This window comes from Grampus griseus (genome assembly GCF_964374135.1).
Source record: "Grampus griseus genome assembly, chromosome: 1".
NCBI lineage: Eukaryota > Metazoa > Chordata > Mammalia > Artiodactyla > Delphinidae > Grampus > Grampus griseus.
In genome coordinates, this window is record NC_139017.1 from 148,702,088 (window position 1) to 148,721,813 (window position 19,726).

A 19,726-nucleotide genomic window follows, 5' to 3' on the forward strand; every position below is an offset into this window, starting at 1 on the left:
AGAACATGAGGTATTCATAACCCTTACACAGCTGGAGAACCAAACTCATGGATAAGTGTCAAAAGCTAAGGAAGGTTGTCACAGAGCAAATCACTGCTGCTACTGCTGCAAAGCACTGCTTCCACCACCCCTCTTCTAGTAAACAGTACTGACTTCCCCAGAGTCTCATGCTGGTGCATCTGAACGGTAGACCAGGTTCTAAACCTGCAGACCGGCTGCAAGACTGAATGTACTCTCTCAGCTGTCAGAGACTCACAGGCTGCCTAATCCTTACACACAGTGAAGTAAATTCACACAAGACAAATACACATGAAAAAATGTTGTTTGCAACACTGGCAGCAAGACTGCATCACAAAAAACTTTCTTCCTTGCCATCGTTTTCAAAATCACATTCCCACATTATTGGATTACGTAAGCATTGTTGGCATCATTTCCACAACATATATCCTAATGTATGCAACTATAAGAAAAAAACACTACATACCATCAGCAGTGTTCAACATCCGAAGAGGTGGCCCCAAATTCAGAAAAGGCATTTCAAAGTGTTCACTGATACTAGCCTAGCCCACTTGCCTATTTTTTCCCCACTTTATTCATCAGTCTCCTGAATTAAAACTATCAGTGCAATGCAAATCTCAGTTCTGTGAATCCTGAGCCCATTCTGGAGAGGCACACAGCACTGCATGACTCCCGGATATGCCACTCTAGCCGACTCTATAACCCCAAGGCGTCAAATGCTGGCCAGAATGATCCAGAATTAGTCTCTAGACAGCAGTCATTAACTATTCCACAATGGAAGCCAAAGGGCATTTTAATAAGACATTATAAAAGAACAGACAGAACAGGCTTAGGTTACAAGGGTGCTGAGAACAAAATGAATGTCACTGACCTCTATGTTCTTTAAGCAGACTTCACACAAGCATTGCATTATTTGTGCCCAAGCAAAGGAGCTGTGTTAACCAAGTACACCAGTCTCTGTGGCAGGCATCTGATAACTAAGGTGGGTATCCTTCAATCCACAGGCTGAAGTAACTCACAGTAGGGCACAAATAAATGGCTTCCAAGGATTAGAGTCCAGTTAGTCTCCACCAGACCATGCCCTCTCTCTTCTCCTTTACCACTGTCTCCCAGTAAAACCAGCTCACAGAAAGGAAAATGGCCATATTACCATAGTAAATACTTTCTAATTTTCAGTACGGGCCCACAGGCATGCTACTCAATAAAGGATTACACATTTTGAAAAATTTCCTGAGTAAATACCAATGAATACCACCTATCTACAGATAGATTTAAGCTAATAAGGATCCTATAACCAGAAAGTACTTATAAACTAAAATGAAACAAGGCAGAAATATACACAAAGACAATTATTTAAGACCTTTATTAACAGGTGCTTGCAGTTTGTTGACTTTTTTGAAAAAATCAAGCTGTAAACTTTTATTACAAATTAAAAATGAGGTTCTTAAAAATCTCAACTTGACCAGATATGAAACAATTTAAAAACCTTTAAAGGTGTATTGAGAAAAACCAGGCTTTTTTATTTTTTTTAAAAAACACGTTTGTCATTACCAAAAAGAGACGTCTTTAGGTAAAAATAATAAAAACCCCATGCTGCATAGATAATGCAGATAGTTCTAGTTATCTGGTCAACAGGCAAAAAGCAAGCACTTAAGGTCTTCAGCTCCAATCTTTTGTTCATTTCTTATTGCTGGAATTTCGTACTCATTTCTTCTTGTTGGATGACTAAACTGTAAAAGAAAAAAAGTTTTAAAATTATCTTGCGCAGTTCACTGCAATTTTCTTTTAGTACACCAAACTGCTCCAGATTCAAATAAGCTAAGTAGAGAAGGCATTAACAAATCTCACACTGGTTTATCTTAACACAGCAATTCATAACAGGGGTGGACCCTGCTGTGTAACAAGAATGGTTACTCCTAGGTTCTGGATGACCTTTTGACACTCAGAAAATAGTACAGAGGGGAAAAAAAGTATCAGTGGCTGAAAATAATAATTCTAGTGCCACATGCCTCCTAGAATCAAGTAAAAAGGGAATCCCTTGATTTTGGAATTGATGATACAATGCCAAAGTTGTCACTTTTCCCAAAGAGACCAACCATATTGGTCACTATCACCTAGGTTATTAATCCTAGTAGCTATCCCACTTATTTTTGAAAAATGAAAAATAATGCAATGTAATTAACATTACCTGTTATGGTAAGGTTAGCAAGACTTTCCTCTGCTTACTGGCAAAATCATCCAAAAAGGTTGACAAAAGGCTCTCACATCAAGATACAATGTAAAGCTAGGCCTCCAAGTGTTAGTGAGCCAAAGTATGGCTCTGATACGCCCCGTTACCAAAATGGGACATTCAGGTCATGTTATGATTAGTTTGGGTAGAGGATATTGTATGTTTAAGTGGCTTACCTTACCTGATGAACTGGGTTCTTTCCTCTTTCATTAATGGACACCACTCATGACTGCTCAGAGGCCAGAAGGCTATCTACGCTTACTTACCCGGATGATGGTAGAGATGGTAAGCCGGCATTTACTCAGCCCCGCCCTGCTCAGCCTCGGGAGCGGACGAATTCTCAGCTGGTGGATCGGCTGCTTTTGTCTCTTTGCCATCTTGTGGTTTAGGGTTTTCTGGGCGTCTGCGTCGGTAATTGAAGTTGCGGCGGTACCGACGTTGAGGTGGCTGCTGACCTTGGGTCTCATCTCCTTGATTTTCCTTATCTTCTTCATTGCCGTCCTCTCTGGGCTGTCTTTGGCGAGGAGGGCCCCTGGAATGAACATTGTGCAAACTTGCAATGATAAAACCTTCTTTCTTTAACCTAGCCACCAGTATTAACACATCTGGCCTTTCTGTTTATCAAGTGGTCTGCAGGCAATTTAGCAAAATCAAAAGAGCAAATTTGGCTTTTATTTCACAAATTGAGTATGACTTGGGAAAAGGATTTGGAAGTATAAACTGGAAGATGAACGCTTAAAACTGGTTTTAATAGTCTCGTAAGCTTTTACCCATAGTATAATCTATTACAAAGTTAGCCATGAAAGGACTAAAGGTGGTACAACACTACCAACACCTTGATGTCCTTTAAAAACATGGGCTTTAAGGTAACCAGGTTTGGGAACAAGTGCTAACTATCCTTTACAGATGAACACTTGCTAAAAATGCAGGAAGTCAAAACCAAAGAAGAGATGCTCTCTTCATAGAAATGAAAGTACACAACAACCATTAGTCACTGGGAAAGGCAAATCAAACCCACTTCATACCCACTAGGATAGTCATAATCCAAAGGCTGAAAAATAACCATGTTGGGGAGGATGTGAAGAAACAAACCCTCAATACATTGCTGCTGGGAATATAAAATGGTGCAGCAGCTTTGCAAAACAGCTTGGCAACAAATGTCAAAGAGTTACTATATGACCCAGCGGTTCTACTCCTGGGTCTATAGCCAAAACAGTGTCCATTATGTGATTACTGTATTATTCACAACAAAAAAAGAAACCCAAATGCCCATCAACTGGTTAATGAAGAACAAAATGTGATATTCATACAATAGAACATGACTTGGTCATAAAAAGAAATCAAGTACCGATACATGCAACATGGATGACCTTAAAAATATGTGAATTGAAAGCCAGACACAGAAATACCCGAAATAGGCAAATCCAGAGACAGGGAAAGCACATTAGTGGTAGCCAAGGGCTGGGGCAGAGGGGAATGGAGAGTGACTATTAATGAATACAGAACTTTGGGGGTGGCGGACTGGTGGGAGCGTGGCGGTGATGAAAATGTCTGGAATTAGACGGTGGTAATGGCTGCGTGACTTTGTGAATATACTAAATACCAGTCAGTTGCATGCTTTAAATGAACACCAAGATTAATAACATCCTTCTATACCATAAATATTATAGGTCAAAATAAGCTCTAATTTCCTATTTAGATCCGTACATTCTATTTTTCACCTCTAACCCCTCCAATCTCCCACCTACCTCTCCCAATCCCACCCCCCACCCCTTCTCCTGAAACCGTTTCCCCACATTTTGTGAACTCATGACCAGTCTTCGGCAAAACTGCCCTGTCTTTCCCCGTAGCCTTCAAGTGGTGGCTGTCCCACCCCTATCACTGCGGCTTCTAAAGTGAATTCTAAAACCCCAAGCTTTCAAATCTTATGTTATGCCATATTCCATTTACTACACTTTTCCTGTTGTAATTATCATGACAGTCCCAAATAATATGGGCTTTCAGATTCTTTACTTCCCATCCAATTCTTGTTTGCTACCTAGGTTTTCTCAACTTCAAGCATTCCACTCTCTAATCACCCCTTACTTATTTTCCCGGTTTATTCCAGGTGTCTTGTTCTCGCACTCTATTTCCACTAGGACCTATAATCCAATGATCCCATCACTCATTCTGTCACTTACTCTTCCTTAATCTGTTTCTCCCCTCTTTCTTCAAGTATAAAGTCCACCATTAATCACTACAACCAATCTCAAACTCAGTCATCTTTGGGTAGACAAATGCTGAACAAATCTAACTCTATGCCTAATCTGAGGCTGGGGCTCAAAATGGCTGGAAAAGTACAACCATGTTGGGTGGACCCACTTTAAATTTGTAAACACTATTATTTGATTTCCCCTATTTCTCTTCTAGAGATAATTTCACATCTTTGTCCCAAACTCCCCAAACCTCTCTCACCCCTCTCTCCTTTTGACTTCACTAACATACCGGGGCCCATATACTCTGGCTTCTTACACATGCAATGCCCATGGTTTCTAGCAAAAGACTAACCCACTATTTGTGGACCAAATCCTATCCTAACTGAAGACAGTTCTAGCAGTTACTTCCCTGACAACTGTCCTCTTTTACTATATTTTCCAGCCTACAAATATGCTCTTATTTCTCAAACAAAAAAATCCTTTCTTGACGACACATTTCCCTTTATTGCCACCTCACCTGTCTCCTTCTCAGCAGAACTCCTGCTATATTGGTCTCAGATTTCTTACAATTTGCTCTTGGATCTACATCAATCAGAATTTCACCCCATGGATTATAAGTGGCATGTGTCATCTACTACTCATTTGAACAAAAAATTCCTGGCTAAATAGTTTGGAAAGCCCTGCGTTCCTTGATACTTTAAGGCAAATCAATCTATCTACCTTATCTATCTCACCATAGCAATTATCTGACACTGTAATACTAGTCTATTCATTCAAATGAGACCATTTAGTCTAACTTAAACCAAAAGGCAAACAGTAAAACAGAAGCACTTGACAATAAAAATTCATATGCTATTTTAAAGAACACCAATGAAACTAGGAAGAAAATTTAAGCAGCTCTACAATGTAAGAAAAAGTAGACCAAGGATTCTGCTCTTGGAATTTAAATGGATAGACTGCCATGAAAGCCTATTTTAGACCATTTATCACTATCACAGATAAACATTATCACTATTTTAAAACATACTGTGATTATTTGTAGTATTTCAACAAGGTAACTATGTCTAGGTTGAAAATAGTATACTACCTGTTAGTCTTAGGGATCACATCTGGAGACTCAATGCTCTAAGACCCTTAAAAGAAATAACTGCTACACCAGTCGATCCTAACATCGTGGGACTGGGAACACTGCCTCAGTGTGCTACATATATGTATAAACGTGTCTGGCTCATGGAGCTCTTCCCTAATTACTCTATACTCTAATATTTAAATACCCTCTGTTAAAAAGATATGCTTACCTTTTACCTTTCTCCCTCCCAATGAACCAGGTTTTAAAGTTATAATACAATGCAGTTTAAACTACTATTTTCTTACCTGTTAAAGGACAGAACATGTGAAATTCCATACCCTCATTAGAGAAAAACAACAACAAAACCAACTGCATAAAGTAGACCACATCTATAAAGGTGTTTTTAACCAGTGCCAGCAAAGATGCAAAGAACACATTCTCAAAGATAACTGACTTCAGGTTCATCTCTTAGGTATCTGATGAAAGAAAATGTGAAGTGTTAACAGATAAACGACTGGAAAAGCCTGCAGAAGAAGCATGCTGCTGCTGAGTCCTAATACATGCTTGAGAAATTTTAAAATACAAACCATACCTGCGGAATCGTGGTCTATAACCCCGATACATATTCTGTCTCACTGGTCTACCTTGTTCTCCTGCACCCTGGTTGTCAGCACCCTGAAAAGGCAATGGAAATCAAGCCAATATGGACCAGTAAAAACCCAACCAGACAGAAGTCTGAATACCACGGCAGTTAAAAATAAATAAAATCACATTTACCTCCATCACTTCTCCCTGCACAGGAGGGTTGGAATACTGTGGTCGACGCCCATAGGGTCTCCGCATGTAGTAAGGTGGGAACCTTCGCCTGCGGTAGGGCCGGCGCTGTTGGGCCTGGCCTTCAGGAGCACTCTCCGATCCCTCATTCTTTTCCCCACTCTCACTATTCTGGTAATTCTGCTGGTAATTGCGTGGAGGACCCCTGCGACGTGGATAGCGTCTATAATGGTTACGGTCTGCTGCATATTTACTGCCTTGTACTGGAACTCCACCAGGGCCTGTAACATTTGCTGCCTCCGCACCCTACAAAAGCCATCATATATTGATAGTGACAATGGAATTAAGTACACTTAACAAAACTTACACAAAGCAAATAAAAAAGGGTCTCTGTGGCCAGGGGTGCATAGAAATGATTAAATATTAGTTCCTCACTGTTCTGAAGAGATAGCCCTCTAACTGCAGCCAGCACATTAGGATTGATGCACCTGTGTTCAAGTGGTCACCTGACCCATCCATCCACATTAGAGCCACCATCCTAATGGATGAGATCTCCAAAATATTTCCATACTGAAGTCAAACCTTTACACAAAAAGCATCCTCACCTTTTCTCCTTCAACAACATCAAACTCCACAGTCTCTCCATCTCCTACACTGCGAAGGTACTTCCTGGGGTTATTCTTCTTTATGGCAGTCTAGTAATATCACATTCCAAAAATAGATTAACAGGGGAGAATAATGTGCTTTTTCATTTAAAATGTACCAGAGTCAACAATATTTTAGCTTGGATATACACTTAAAATTAGCTTTAAATAAGACCAAACCATCAATAAATTTAGGAAAACAGGGACCAATGCTACCCCCAACCTCAACCAAAATACTCCAATCTTACAAGGCCCCAGCATTTTACCACTATTTTCCAAACTAAAACAAGTAATTTAACACTCAAGACAGACACTATATATATATTTTAAAATGCTTTTTGCAAAAGCATTATATGTAGCTTTGAACAAAATGAGGATATCCATCTATCCCCAAAGACTGCACTTAATAGTAGAAGCTAGCCCCACACAGGGCCAGTTTAGATGACAGGCGAGTTTAGTTTTGCATGCTTCAAAGTTGACCAAACCAACTTTGTCCCTGTGTTACCGTATCAAACTCAATTACAAATGTCAACCAAAATCCCTTCCAACCTGACTGTGGTAATACTTCGATGGAAATGCAATTCACATGAATTAACTATGCCACTTTTAATATTCCGACTGCCTGGGACAGTTGGTTATTACCTCCCCAGAATACATTAAATCTCACATTGTTACTTGTTCTCCAGACTTCTACGACAAAGTTAAAGGGGAAGAATATCATCTCACGTTTGTAGTCCTTCCATAAAGTTCTTCTGCACATTACCCACTCAATCTCATTATGACAGAGGGTGTGAGGCATTATTATTCCTCTTTCAAGGTAATAAACAGGCTTTAAAAAGTTAGGTGACTTGCCCAAGGTCACACAGCTAATAAGTGGCAGAGTATGGACTTTTCTAAATCCAGGTCTTGGGACTCCAAATCCCATGTTCATTCTACTACATCACAGCGGTATCCATTACAGGATCACTCATGCATTTCCATTCCAGAGGAGGCAGGACAACCAACAAATCTGAAGCCAATTAAGCTAAGTTGCCCAGAACTGCAGTCTCCTTGATACACCACCAAGACCTGAGCAGCCAAAGTCCTAAGAAACAACTAAATGTTGAAACCACCTCCAAAATAAAGAGGAAAGCATATTGGTGACACCTTGTGGGTTGGTACAAGCGGGTGATATGCATTCAGCCAAATAATTAATTTCATCTGTCATCTAAACTGTCACAAAGTTTTCATACCTTTCATATAACTCAATTATCTGCAGTCATAGGGGATAGCACAAGTATGGGTAATTAAAATCCCAAACTCTTATTTTGGTCAGCATTTTCAACGCCCTCCCCAATCTTCCCAAACCCTTTACTGTTGCTGACGGGCAGCAAGACTGGCAAGCTTGCTGTCTCTTGTACCTAATTCTGCAAATTCCTTTGAACATGCAAAAGGGAAGTAAGGAACAGATTAAGTGTTGGTATTCAATTTTATAAAATAAACATTTGTCTTAATATAACACCTTGCCTGAGCAGTCCTATATTTGTTTAGAATTTAAAAGTTTCCATGCTTATGTTTGACCCAGTGATTACTGGACAGGGCTTCTGATGTATCTAGAAATTGATCTGGCTCCCCCCTTGATTGCCACTGAGTGCTGTACAGGGCACTTCAGAGAGCTACAAAACACCAACCGAAGACAGCCCTTCCTATGAAGTATGCTGACAGCCAAGCTCATACCTCCCTGAATAAAGGCATGTGTAGACTGACTTTGTCTTTTGATGTCTACATTACAGTATAGTGGTTAAAAAGTTCTTAGAGTGATTTTCAATACAAGTTGACAATATTTCAACAGTCTTAGTAAAAAAAACAAAAACAAAAACAAAAACTGCAGAGTACACGAAAGTACACATTTATAAACATTTTTCCTACCCACTGCATTCCTATGAGGATAATTAAGTCCAGTGGGGCCTATGATATACTTAAGGTTGAAATATTAGTGTTCATTTGGCAGTGGCTTACTTTAACAATAAACTCCTTAATGTTTAAGCATTTTCCAAAATATTTTCCTTAAATGGTACTTGTGGGGGAAGTTTAGCATGTAGCACCTATCCTGTTATAACAGAAGGACCTATGCTACGTTTGCCAGTTTTTCAACATTCATTTCAAATTAATATATTTTGCGACTTTGGCCGATTTCTCCCAGGATTACTGTTATTTGTCCTTACCATAGAGGTAATTCTAACAGCATCTTGTCAAAGTTTCTGTATACCTATAGCAATGGTATTAGTTCAAGTTTAGATTAAGGGAGGTTTTCAGTTCATCTGAAATTAGGTTTCAAAATTTAGTGTAACAAGTAGAGCAGATTCAACATTTATAAAAGCTATAGCCATTAACAAAATACCAATGTGAAACACCTATTTTAATTAAGTAAACTGCCAACATAATGTTTCAATGTACACACTTAAGCTGTACTACCCCTCTTCCTGTGGGAACTAAATTGTTTGGTGACTGGACTTAACCTTTTTGCAAGGAACAGTAGTTGACAAGATATCCACCCTTTTCTTCCCACAAGCCTTGAGCCAGAAGGGTAAATACCCACACGAGCACTCACCTGGTGTACAAATACATCTTCCTTGGTGTCATTCCTATAAGACAGAACCAAGTTGAACAAGTTATAAAATTGAACACTACATTTCATGTTGCCAAAGATTAAGAATACACTTGGTCCTTTCTGCACTCCCCTCCCCTTTTTAGAGACTTTCTCGGCTGCCAACCAGCCATTAGGAAATTAAGAAACAAAACAAAAACACAACCAGTAAGCCACGATGGTTTTGCTAATAACTCTCACCATCTACCTTAGAAGGATTAAAGACTAATAAAGTGTGACCTACTAAGCTATTAAGAGGATAGAAGTGACTAGCAACATACATTCTGTCACTCCTCATCCTACTGAACAGCGTTCCTGCACAACCCACTCCTACCTCTAAGAGCACGGGTACTAACTCAAGTAGGAGAGATCATGAACATATTCTCTTCCATTAATTACTAGCTTCCTACTTTCTCACTTCATCCTCAATCATTTCCTTTTTACCATTTCCAATTCCCAACTTTCCTTGAGGATCATAAAGATGACCACAGAATGTACAATACCAGGAATGAGCCCTAAATGTAAACTATGGACTTTGAATGATAATGATGCGTCTGTGTAGATTTATCGATTGTAACAAATGTATCCCTTTGGTACAGTATAGTGGGGGAAGTCATGGGTGCAATGTGCAGGCCTGGGGTGCATGGGAACTATGTATTTTCTGCTCAACTTAGCCATGAACCTAAGCTGCTCTTAAAAATAAAGTACTGATTAAAATAGAGGGACAAGATCACAATGAAGTACAAATACGAACACCACCAATACTGACATCATTCACACGGCAAGCATTGTTTATGCTGGAGAACTAAGGAGGTGAAGATGAATGAAACTTATTACTAGCACACACGACCCCCTTTTTCACTTCATATGACACCATTTGACACCAATCTTTAGTCTGTTCCTAAACAAATATGGTTGAAATATTTGCTTCAGGACTTTACAAGTAGCTATTAAAGGAGGCAACATTTGCCCTAAGTCTTAAAGGAGTTTACTGGAAAATGAGAAAGATGTTCCAGGTGGAGAGGTCATGGACATGGGTAAAACCAACAATGAGCAAATTAAGTGCAAACTGGGTTCAACCTAGAATATGGCTAGGGCTGTGGCTGTGTGGAAGGGTGAATATGGGCTAAATCATCATGTAGGTAGAGAAGCCAGTAAACGCTTTAATGTAGTGGACATATAAATTATTAGATAAATTAGAACACGATAAATTATTAGGTGTTAAAAAATGGTTGCTATTACGGAAAGTTTGCAGCCAAGAGGAGACCTGTTAGTTATAAAAGCTACACCAGAAGTCCAGACTAGGACTGACGGAGGCCTGGACTAAGGGGCTGTGTATGAGGGAGTAGACTTGAGATATCGTTCTTGAATTAATATGGGAAAAACTCTGTGGATGAATGGAGGCTAGAAGTCAGGGGCCAGTGGTGAATAATCTGAATTTTTAGCTTAGAGACTGGAGGTCAGGGTGATGATACTATGAACAAAAAGAAGCACTGGAGGAGCAACAACATTTCTAGACCTTTATTGATTTACCCTACCCTGTTGTCAGTAGGTCAGAGTTGAGAAAGGACTCAATAGTAGTTCTAGTGTTTAATGACAAAAGGAACAAAGGTTACAATGAACTAGCCTGACTGGTTTACTGACTGTTGGCTCCTTGCTGATCCATGGAGCAATGTATGCACCAAAGAATCCATATAGCTTGGATTATCATAACATGAGGACATTCAATTTACGGAAACAGGATCGATCACACACACACACTCACACAGAGAGACAGAGAGAGAGAGAGCGAGAGCGAGAGAGCGAGCGAGCTACACGACGACTGAATTTCAAGCTCTAAGGCTGTTCCAAAGACAAGGGGGTACTACTTCCATTAAAGGGAGTGAAGGGTGTAAGACTTGCCAGATGACTAGGTAAAGGATATTTGGTACTGGACTTTCATGTGTAAATTAACTGAGTTCTGAATATAGTATTTTACAGTTTCAATATGCATTATAATTTCCTAAAAGATGCAGCTTTCAAGAGAGGGATTTTTCATTACTGACAATAATGTTACCCATGTATCTGGGTAGCCAATACAACATTTTTTCTAATGTAGTTGCAAATAGACATTTACAGATGGAAAATATTATACACCACAATAAAAAGAAGTAAAAGCAGTTATCTACGAATTTTACTTCAGGGTTGTAAAAGGAGTATTAAAAAAATTCACCAAAACTACTTTTCCAGTCAGGACAATCTTAAAGATAGTACAAGACAAGTAGTACACACAAGATAAATCATCTCTTGGAAAACAGATTAGGGAGAGGTTTTCTGGGTACAGAGCTATGTGGAAACCAATATATGTTCACTAGTGATGTCATGCCAGACAAGGTGATACTCATTTATTCTGTTGTCACTAAACCAGTCTATAAGAAAATATATCATGGTCAAAAGATATATAGATTTTAGGGGACTTCCCTGGTGGAGCAGTGGTTAAGAATCCGCCTGCCAATGCAGGGGACATGGGTTCAAGCCCTGGTCTGGGAAGATCCCACATGCTGCGGAGTAACTAAGCCCATGCACCACAACTATTGAGCCTGAGCTCTAGAGCCTGCGAGCCACAGCGACTGAAGCCCGCAAGCCTAAAGCCCATGCTCCGCAACAAGAGAAGCCACAGCAATGAGAAGCCCATGCACCGCAACAAAGAGTAGCCCCCGCTTGCCACAACTAGAGAAAGTCTGTGCGCAGCAATGAAGAACCAATGCAGCCAAAAAAAAAAAGTATGTAGATTTTAGGGAAAAACTTGACAGATCAAAAAATGTAGTTTTAGCCAAGCCATTATACTACAGTATGGATGCAATAAATCAATCTAGTTGCAACTTGTTAAAGGACTACCAAGAAGTTCAAGGCACTACCAATAGGAAACCTGATTTTTACTCCTCATTCTACTATTAACAGCTGTGTAGCCTTGGAAAGCTGCCCCCTGCTAACTGGATCTTTTTCTTCACCCACAAAAGGGGAAAAGCTTAGACACCTAACAGCTTACACTGCAGAGGATTTACGTTCCAGATACTGTGCCACGCGCTTTAACTCTTTAGATCATACCAATCCCAAGGTAGGTGCTTTTATATTAACCCCCCGTTCTACAAATTAGGAAAATGAAGTATGCGGTCATCTGCTTAGAGTGGTAGAATTTGATTCCACAGGCCCTGGGCTTTATCATGTTGAAAACTCAAAAAGGATCAGTTTGGAAATCTTTACATGTTTCAGCTGTAGAAGCAGATAACAGCATATGGTTTCTCCAATTCTGGGAGAGAACAACAATGAGTAACAAGCATCCCTACATCCTTACCTGTAGTACACAAAGTTATTCGTATAATTAGACCAGGGTTCTGCTGCATATTGCCCCCTCACTTCCCTCAACACTTAAAAAATGTAAAAACCATTCTTTGCTCACCAGCCAGATAAAACCAGTTCTGAGAGGGTTTCTTGACTCCTGATCTACAGTAATACTGGAAAAAAGGCATGTCATGGCTACTAGAGATCTTACTGAAGAGGGAAAAGCAGCAATTAAAGATGACCAGAATGGCTCATCAAGAAGCATGTTTTAACCTTTAGCTATTTATTAATGCAATGAGGAGAGAATGGAGGCATCACCAGCACTGCCTCTTACCTCCTGAGAACCAAGAGGCATACTTCTGCCTTTACCATACTTTACCGAGGGTGGAAGGTTAGACACAAGCCAAAGTATGAGCTCCAACCCCATGGAGCCAAGTCACTGAAAACAGAGGCTGCCATTCTTCTGTCTAGCACTCAGCATACTACAGGAACATGGTAGGTGCTCAATTTTAAAGTATCTACTCAGTGTCTACTATTCATTAACATTAGCCAGCTCTAATCTACCAGAAGCCACTGGGCTGATGATGAAAGGACAGCAAGCCCAAAGGCCTCATTCAATTCTTTAATACTGTTGGGTATTTACTTGTGCTAGTTAGCTATCTGGGCATTGTGCTAAGCACAAGAAATAAAAATAAGATGTGGCCTATCCTCAAGGATTTCTATCTAGAAGGCCACCACTATTCAATCTAAGGCAGCAGCTGAATTACCAAATGTGGTTTTCTACATGTTATAGTATGTTAAGTCATACTAATCAGAGAGGAAGGAGGAGAGAGGGGCAAGGTGGGATATAGAACACAATGGTTTAGAGCTCCTAACCAGAACCACTGGAGCCAAGGTTGGAATCCTGGCTATCCCCATTACTAACTACATAATCTTGGGCAAAGTACCTTATTTGTGAAGCCAAACATCTAAGTTTGTTTTCTAGTAGCCATAATAAAAAGTAAAGACAAGTAAAACTAATTTGATCATTTCAACATACATGGTCAACATAAAACATTGAAAGTATCTTACATTCAGTTTCTCAGATGCTTAATAGCCACATGTACCTACTACTGTATTGGACAGCACAGACTTACAGCATTCCAACAGTGTCATTCCATGTATCACACCCCAGTCCTCCCATTCTCCTGCAGTCAAGGGTACTCTTTTTGCTGTATTCTTCTACTCCGCCTCTTCGTATTAATAGATCATTATTTACTACCGAAAAATTTTTTAATGAAAACATACTTTTCTCACCTATCTAGAAATATAACATTGTTCTTATTCAGCAAATAACCCAGCAGTGACTTCAAGGAAAAAGAAATCACACAGACAGCAAGAGACTTTAGAAAAAAAGGAGATACCATTTTAAGTTGAGAATGCCAAAGAAAAAGAAATCCTGCAGGGATCTAAAGAAAATGGAAGTCTCTTCAAAGTTCCTAATGTAGGACAATGAAGGTATGTCTTTTTATGCCTCCACCCCCTTCCACCCCGCCCCATCCCTCCCTTAGCACACCACCAAATCTTCAAGCCTTCCCTAGTGCCACAACATTTACTCATTTAGGTTACAGACTACCTATGATTTCTTGGTTCTTACTGTGCGATCAAGTTATGATCAGTTTGACTTTAACAGCCCAAGAGACTTGGCAATCATCTTTCCACAGGTCTATAAAGTTAAAATTAACAGGGTTTGTAGGGTCACAGACTGTTGTATATTTTTCTCTTTTTTGACAACACTTATAAAAAGGCAAAACCTGTTCTTGGTTCACAGACCATATAAAACCAGAATGAGTTTAAAGATAAAGATCTAATACTCTCTTTTAATTCCTTAACTGCCTCCCAATATTAGGTATTAAGCAAATCCTTTACTTCCTAAAGACAATCTGCATGCTGAACTAGAACTATATTATAGCAATCCCTAACTATATGAAACAGGCAGTGAAAAGCAGAAAGCTTTTCAAATCTGGGGAACTAGTAGCATACAGCTCTAGTGACAAGCTAAGATCATTTAAGAAGAACCTTTCAATGGCAAAGAATAACTTCTGCCCCCATTACCTGTAGAAAATGTAGACCATGTAGAAACAACCAAACTGAAGACGACTAGGGTCTGTTTTCATAGACAGCAATAACAGGAGTTAGCGCACACAAACTCCACTGTCAGAAAAGAGAGTTCAAATCCTAGCTCTGCCACTTAGCAGCTACACTTCTGGGGCAAGTTTACTCAACCTCTGTGTTTCAGGATAGTACCTATTACCTGAAAGGCTGGATTAAATCCATTAGCTGATTTTAACCATTTACTATAGTTTCTAGCATAAATACTTGATAAACATTAGCTACTCTTATCACCACCATAATGAAGGATCAGTTATATACACATGGAATCCCCAATAGGTAGGGCCCCCGCAAAGGGAGACTAAACCTGACAGCCATGACTAAGTATTTTTTCTAAGGAGGGACAGCTAAGCCCTTCCCTGTCTTGGTTTATTAAACATCATCCTAGACCATGGGCAAAAAGTAATACACATAAATGCATATAGGAAGGGAAGTCAAACAACAGGAGAGAACTAAGGCTGATAGACTGTCGTAAAAAGAGAATGCATGCCTCATTTACAGGCCGTAATACTCATGACCAGCTGATTTTCATTTCCATGGAACTAAAGACCCCAAAGCTAAAATACAGCTCTTAAAAAAAGAAGATACTCTGATCAGGTAGGCCACCAGTTTGTGATCTCTTCTCTGTTTGATTCTTTTTGCTCCAAATACCTTGCCCAACCCTTACAATTCAGCTTTTTAAGTACTCTGGATAACAGAAAAGTATTCCTATTCTGGTCACTATAAAAAGATGCATGTCCGATTGAAAAATAAATTGTTACTGATTCATGCCAATCTTTCATAAGTTTGGTGAGCACAGATTAATCCTCAACACCTGGAAGCAAAAGAGAACATCAAGTTTCTAGGTTTAAAAGCAGAGAATCAAACCCGGAAACCACTGACCCCGGGGCATCCTTCTAATGCCATCTTCAATAGTCTTGAGTGAAGTTTATCATAAAATGAAAAGTAATTTTGGGGGGTTAATAAACGCCTCCAGTCACATAATCCAATTATCTTCTGCAGACGCAGCACACAAAGGAATAACAATGAATTCCTAGACTACATAGCCTAACAAAATAAAACCAACATTTTTGCTGTGTTAAAATCTTTATACTCTTATTTAGCACCTTTCGTACAACGAAACCCTTTAAAAAATAATTCTAACAAGGCTATAACAATTATCGCAGGCAATAACACAGACTGAAATACATGTTTACAATAAAAATACATTTCTTTAAAGGAAAATTTTACATTAAAAATGTATCTTAATTATAAACACTTTAAGAACCTAAAATATAAAATTCATAGAATTCTGAGGTTAAAATTAGAGCCACACCAATCATCCCCAACACTACATCCTCTAATTTACACAGAAACAGTACACATGTGTGACACACACTCTTTCTCTCTCAAGAGAGCCAAGCGCCTCCAGCCCCGAACCACCTGCTAGCTTCCAGAACTATACTTCTTTAAGACATACATTTTCCCTTAAGTAAGGTAAACCTCTCCTGAACTTACCTGCTGTTAGGTTTTACAGTGTCTTGTTCAAGTCTCTGAATCATTCATTGAAACGACCAGTCTTAGAAATGTAAAGCACATCTGAACCAGTTAGTGTGACAAAATACTTGCAGTTAAGACAGTCCGAACAAAGCATCATCAAACGCCAACTTACATTTAACTTGCCCTGTATGATAGCCAAATGAGTTGACTGCAAGTCAGAACAGAGAGATTCAAGGAATGGTATCTCACAGAATAAAAATTTAGAGTATATGAGGAACTACTTTTATCTTGGATTATCAATTGTTCACTTGAAAAATATCATAACCTAAGTCCACTTAACAAATGTAGCAAAACAAAAAACATATTTCTAAAGCAAACTACTTAAAAGCCTGCAAATTACAGTCCCTCTTAATGTGCACACCAGTGATAGCCTATCACATTGGGTCAAAGGTCAAAAGCAGTGTCTCTCAAGGTAAGGCCCACAAGCCATAATCACCTGGAATTCTCCTTAAAAATGTACCCCAGACCCAACGAATCCAAGCTGGGAAGGAAGATTTCAGGAATGTGCATTTTTACCCTTCCAAGGTAAGCACACTTAAATTTGAAAACCACTGGTTTAAGGGTGAGGCCAATAAGGAGGCTCAGAGTAAGACTGAAATACTAATGGAAATGCTAACAAATTCAGAGATCACCTAAAAAGTGATCAAATACTGGCATCAAAGCATTCCCTTCCTTCCTTCCTCACTAGCAGCCCATTATCAAAAAACTGATGAAAAAAATGTGGCCTTGGCCTGTCCCAAAGGCAGTCTGGAAAATTCCTAAAGATTTTGGAAGAGACAAAATGTTTCCCCACAACTGCAAACGTGGAAAACAGACCATCAAATGCTTACAATCTCTTTTGCTCTGAACGCTTCCACAATACCTTATGGTTGAGTAACTAACGGTTTTTCACCAGCCAGTTGTGTCTAAGCTTAATCTTGACCATTTGGCTTCCTTCAGTAGTGCCCATTTCAGAAACATCTGGTGTTACTTCTTATTCTTAAGTTCTTTCAAACGTCTAGTGTAAGTAAGGATGTAAGACAGAAAATGCTGAGATGACTGTATCATACCTGTAAGGCCAATATTGCTGTTAGCGTGCACAGTGCTCTACACCCCTGTAACTGCACTACTTGCCTTGGCAGCCATCTTGGATATGAAGCCTGGCTGACAAGGAGACCATGAAGAGCACTGTGAGTAAAGTGCCCTTGTTACCATCACTATAGCTACAAACAACTCTAAGGATTAATCCTAAAGATGCAGTTTGTAGCTTTGCCTTCAAATACGAAAAATAATGTTACCGCGTACTAAGACCGCTCTAATAAGCTACAACCAAAGCTTTGGCAAGTACGATTTGGGGGCAAGGAAGTACGAGAAATAAAAATTGAGGAAAGGAAACGGGCCATTCATTTTCTTCCAAATGTTACAGTATGAGCAAATAAAAACAACTGTTGTCAAAACAGCCCTAACGTGAAATTTATCAGAGGCATTGTAAAACAGCATATAGTGGGACACTAAACAAAGGAATTATAACCTTAGTCAAAACGACATACTTGCATTATCAAAGCACGTTGCCTCTAGAGGTTAACAAGTTGTAAATAACCTACATAATTAGTGGCTCACATTTTCAAATACCAATTTCAGTAACGTATAAAAGCATGACGAAGATAAAAATGTGGTGGGCCTGAGCCTAACGAAATTATACCAGATCTTAGCTTTTTCAGTTTACCGTAACTGGTAAGAGATGGCTCACTCCGCTTGCCTTTTAAATCGCTTTGTACCTTTCAAGTTAGCTTTAGATTAACATTTAGCTGCAAAACAAAGACAATCTCTAGATCCACTAATCCTTTCAAGTCACCAAGGAAAACAAAATCCCACTAACAATACACCAGAGGTGGCAACCTACACAAGCTCCAACAGTCCTAAGTCCGCAAAGCCTACAGATGGGGCAGAGCATGCAAGAGACAGCACGAGGATTCAGCGGCGGTCATCTCACCTGTTGATGAAACCATATCCGTTTCTTACATTGAACCATTTTACTGTTCCCAAAACCTTCGTTGCTGGAGAAAAAAAAAAAAAAACCCCACAATTACCAGACATCCTTTTTTTTTTTTTTTTAAACCGCCACGCATCAGCATCCGGTGGCTCCCGCGTTCCCCGGCGGCCGTCAGCGGCCACCTGACAGCCTTTCTCTCCAGGGCCCGCCGGCCAGCCGCGCGGTCCACGTGGGTGAGCCCACAGCTACGGAGGCCCGGGGCGCGGGCCTGAGCTGGGTGTGCGCGGGGACCGCGGGCGGCGGGCGCTGCGGCGAGCACGTGAGAAAAGGGAAGCCGCCCAACCCACTCCGGCCTGCGTAGGCGGCGCGCCGCGCCCTCCGAGTACACGCGGAAAGGAGCGGGTGGGGGACGCAACAACGGCGTGCGGGCCCGAGCACACGCGGCCGGCGGGCGGGCAGGCGCCGAGGGGAGGGACCCCGCCGCACACGCGGTCGGCGGCGCGCGACCGCCCAGGGGGAGGGGCGCGCGGCCGCGCGGGGTCTGCAGGGGGCGCGGGAGGCGGCGCAGGCGCGCCTCGGGCACGCGGACCGGGCGGGCCGGCGTCCGCGAATGGGGGGGGCCTGGGGGAGGGGTGGCCGCGCGCCGCCGAGTCGGTCCCCGCCGGCCGCGCGCCCGCCGGCTCGTCCCGCTTCGGGTAACGGTTCCGCCGCCAAGCTTCCCTCCCGCCCCACACTCGTCCCCGTCCGGTCCTTACCGATGACCTTCTTGTCCCCGCCGGCAGGCGCCGCCGATGTGAGGCCGCCCGGGCCGCCGCTCCCTGCGCCGCTGCCCGTCGTGCCGGGCTTGGTGTCGGCAGCGCTGAGGGCGGGGGCGGCGGGGGGGGCGGCGGGCGGCTGCTGGGTCTCGGCCTCGCTGCTCATGGTTGCGGTGATGGTGACTGGGGCCGGCTGCGGCAGCTGCGGCTCCTCCCGGGATGTGATGGTAACTAGGCCGGCGGCGGCGGTGGGGCTGCACAGGGCTCTCTGGGGTCCGCTCTCCGCTCCCGCTACCGATCGAACTAGCGAGAATGGCGGGACGGGCGGGATAAGCCCGGCGATCGACCCGCCCCAAGGATCGTTCACTGGCCAGCAATGCTGTCAATCTCACCACCTGACCTCAACTCTTGACTTCTACTGGCTAATACTCT

At 41.3% G+C, this 19,726-nt stretch overlaps 1 protein-coding gene across 2 annotated transcripts; it reads right to left on the reverse strand.

Annotated features, from left to right (window-relative positions):
• Positions 1–1,362: 1,362 nt before the first annotated feature.
• YBX1 (Y-box binding protein 1) lies at positions 1,363–19,597 on the reverse strand. Of its 2 annotated transcripts, XM_082654886.1 has the most exons (8): positions 19,295–19,597; positions 18,540–18,603; positions 9,521–9,554; positions 6,892–6,981; positions 6,290–6,592; positions 6,105–6,187; positions 2,515–2,780; positions 1,363–1,748 (listed from the first exon to the last, which is right to left on the reverse strand). In XM_082654886.1, exons 1-7 carry the CDS (start codon positions 19,458–19,460, stop codon positions 2,546–2,548), a joined length of 975 nt encoding a protein of 324 aa, XP_082511012.1. In that variant the 5' UTR covers positions 19,461–19,597; the 3' UTR covers positions 1,363–1,748; positions 2,515–2,545. The 2 variants fall into 2 exon arrangements, with proteins under 2 accessions (XP_082511012.1, XP_082511013.1); XM_082654887.1 differs by lacking the exon at positions 6,892–6,981.
• Positions 19,598–19,726: the final 129 nt, after the last annotated feature.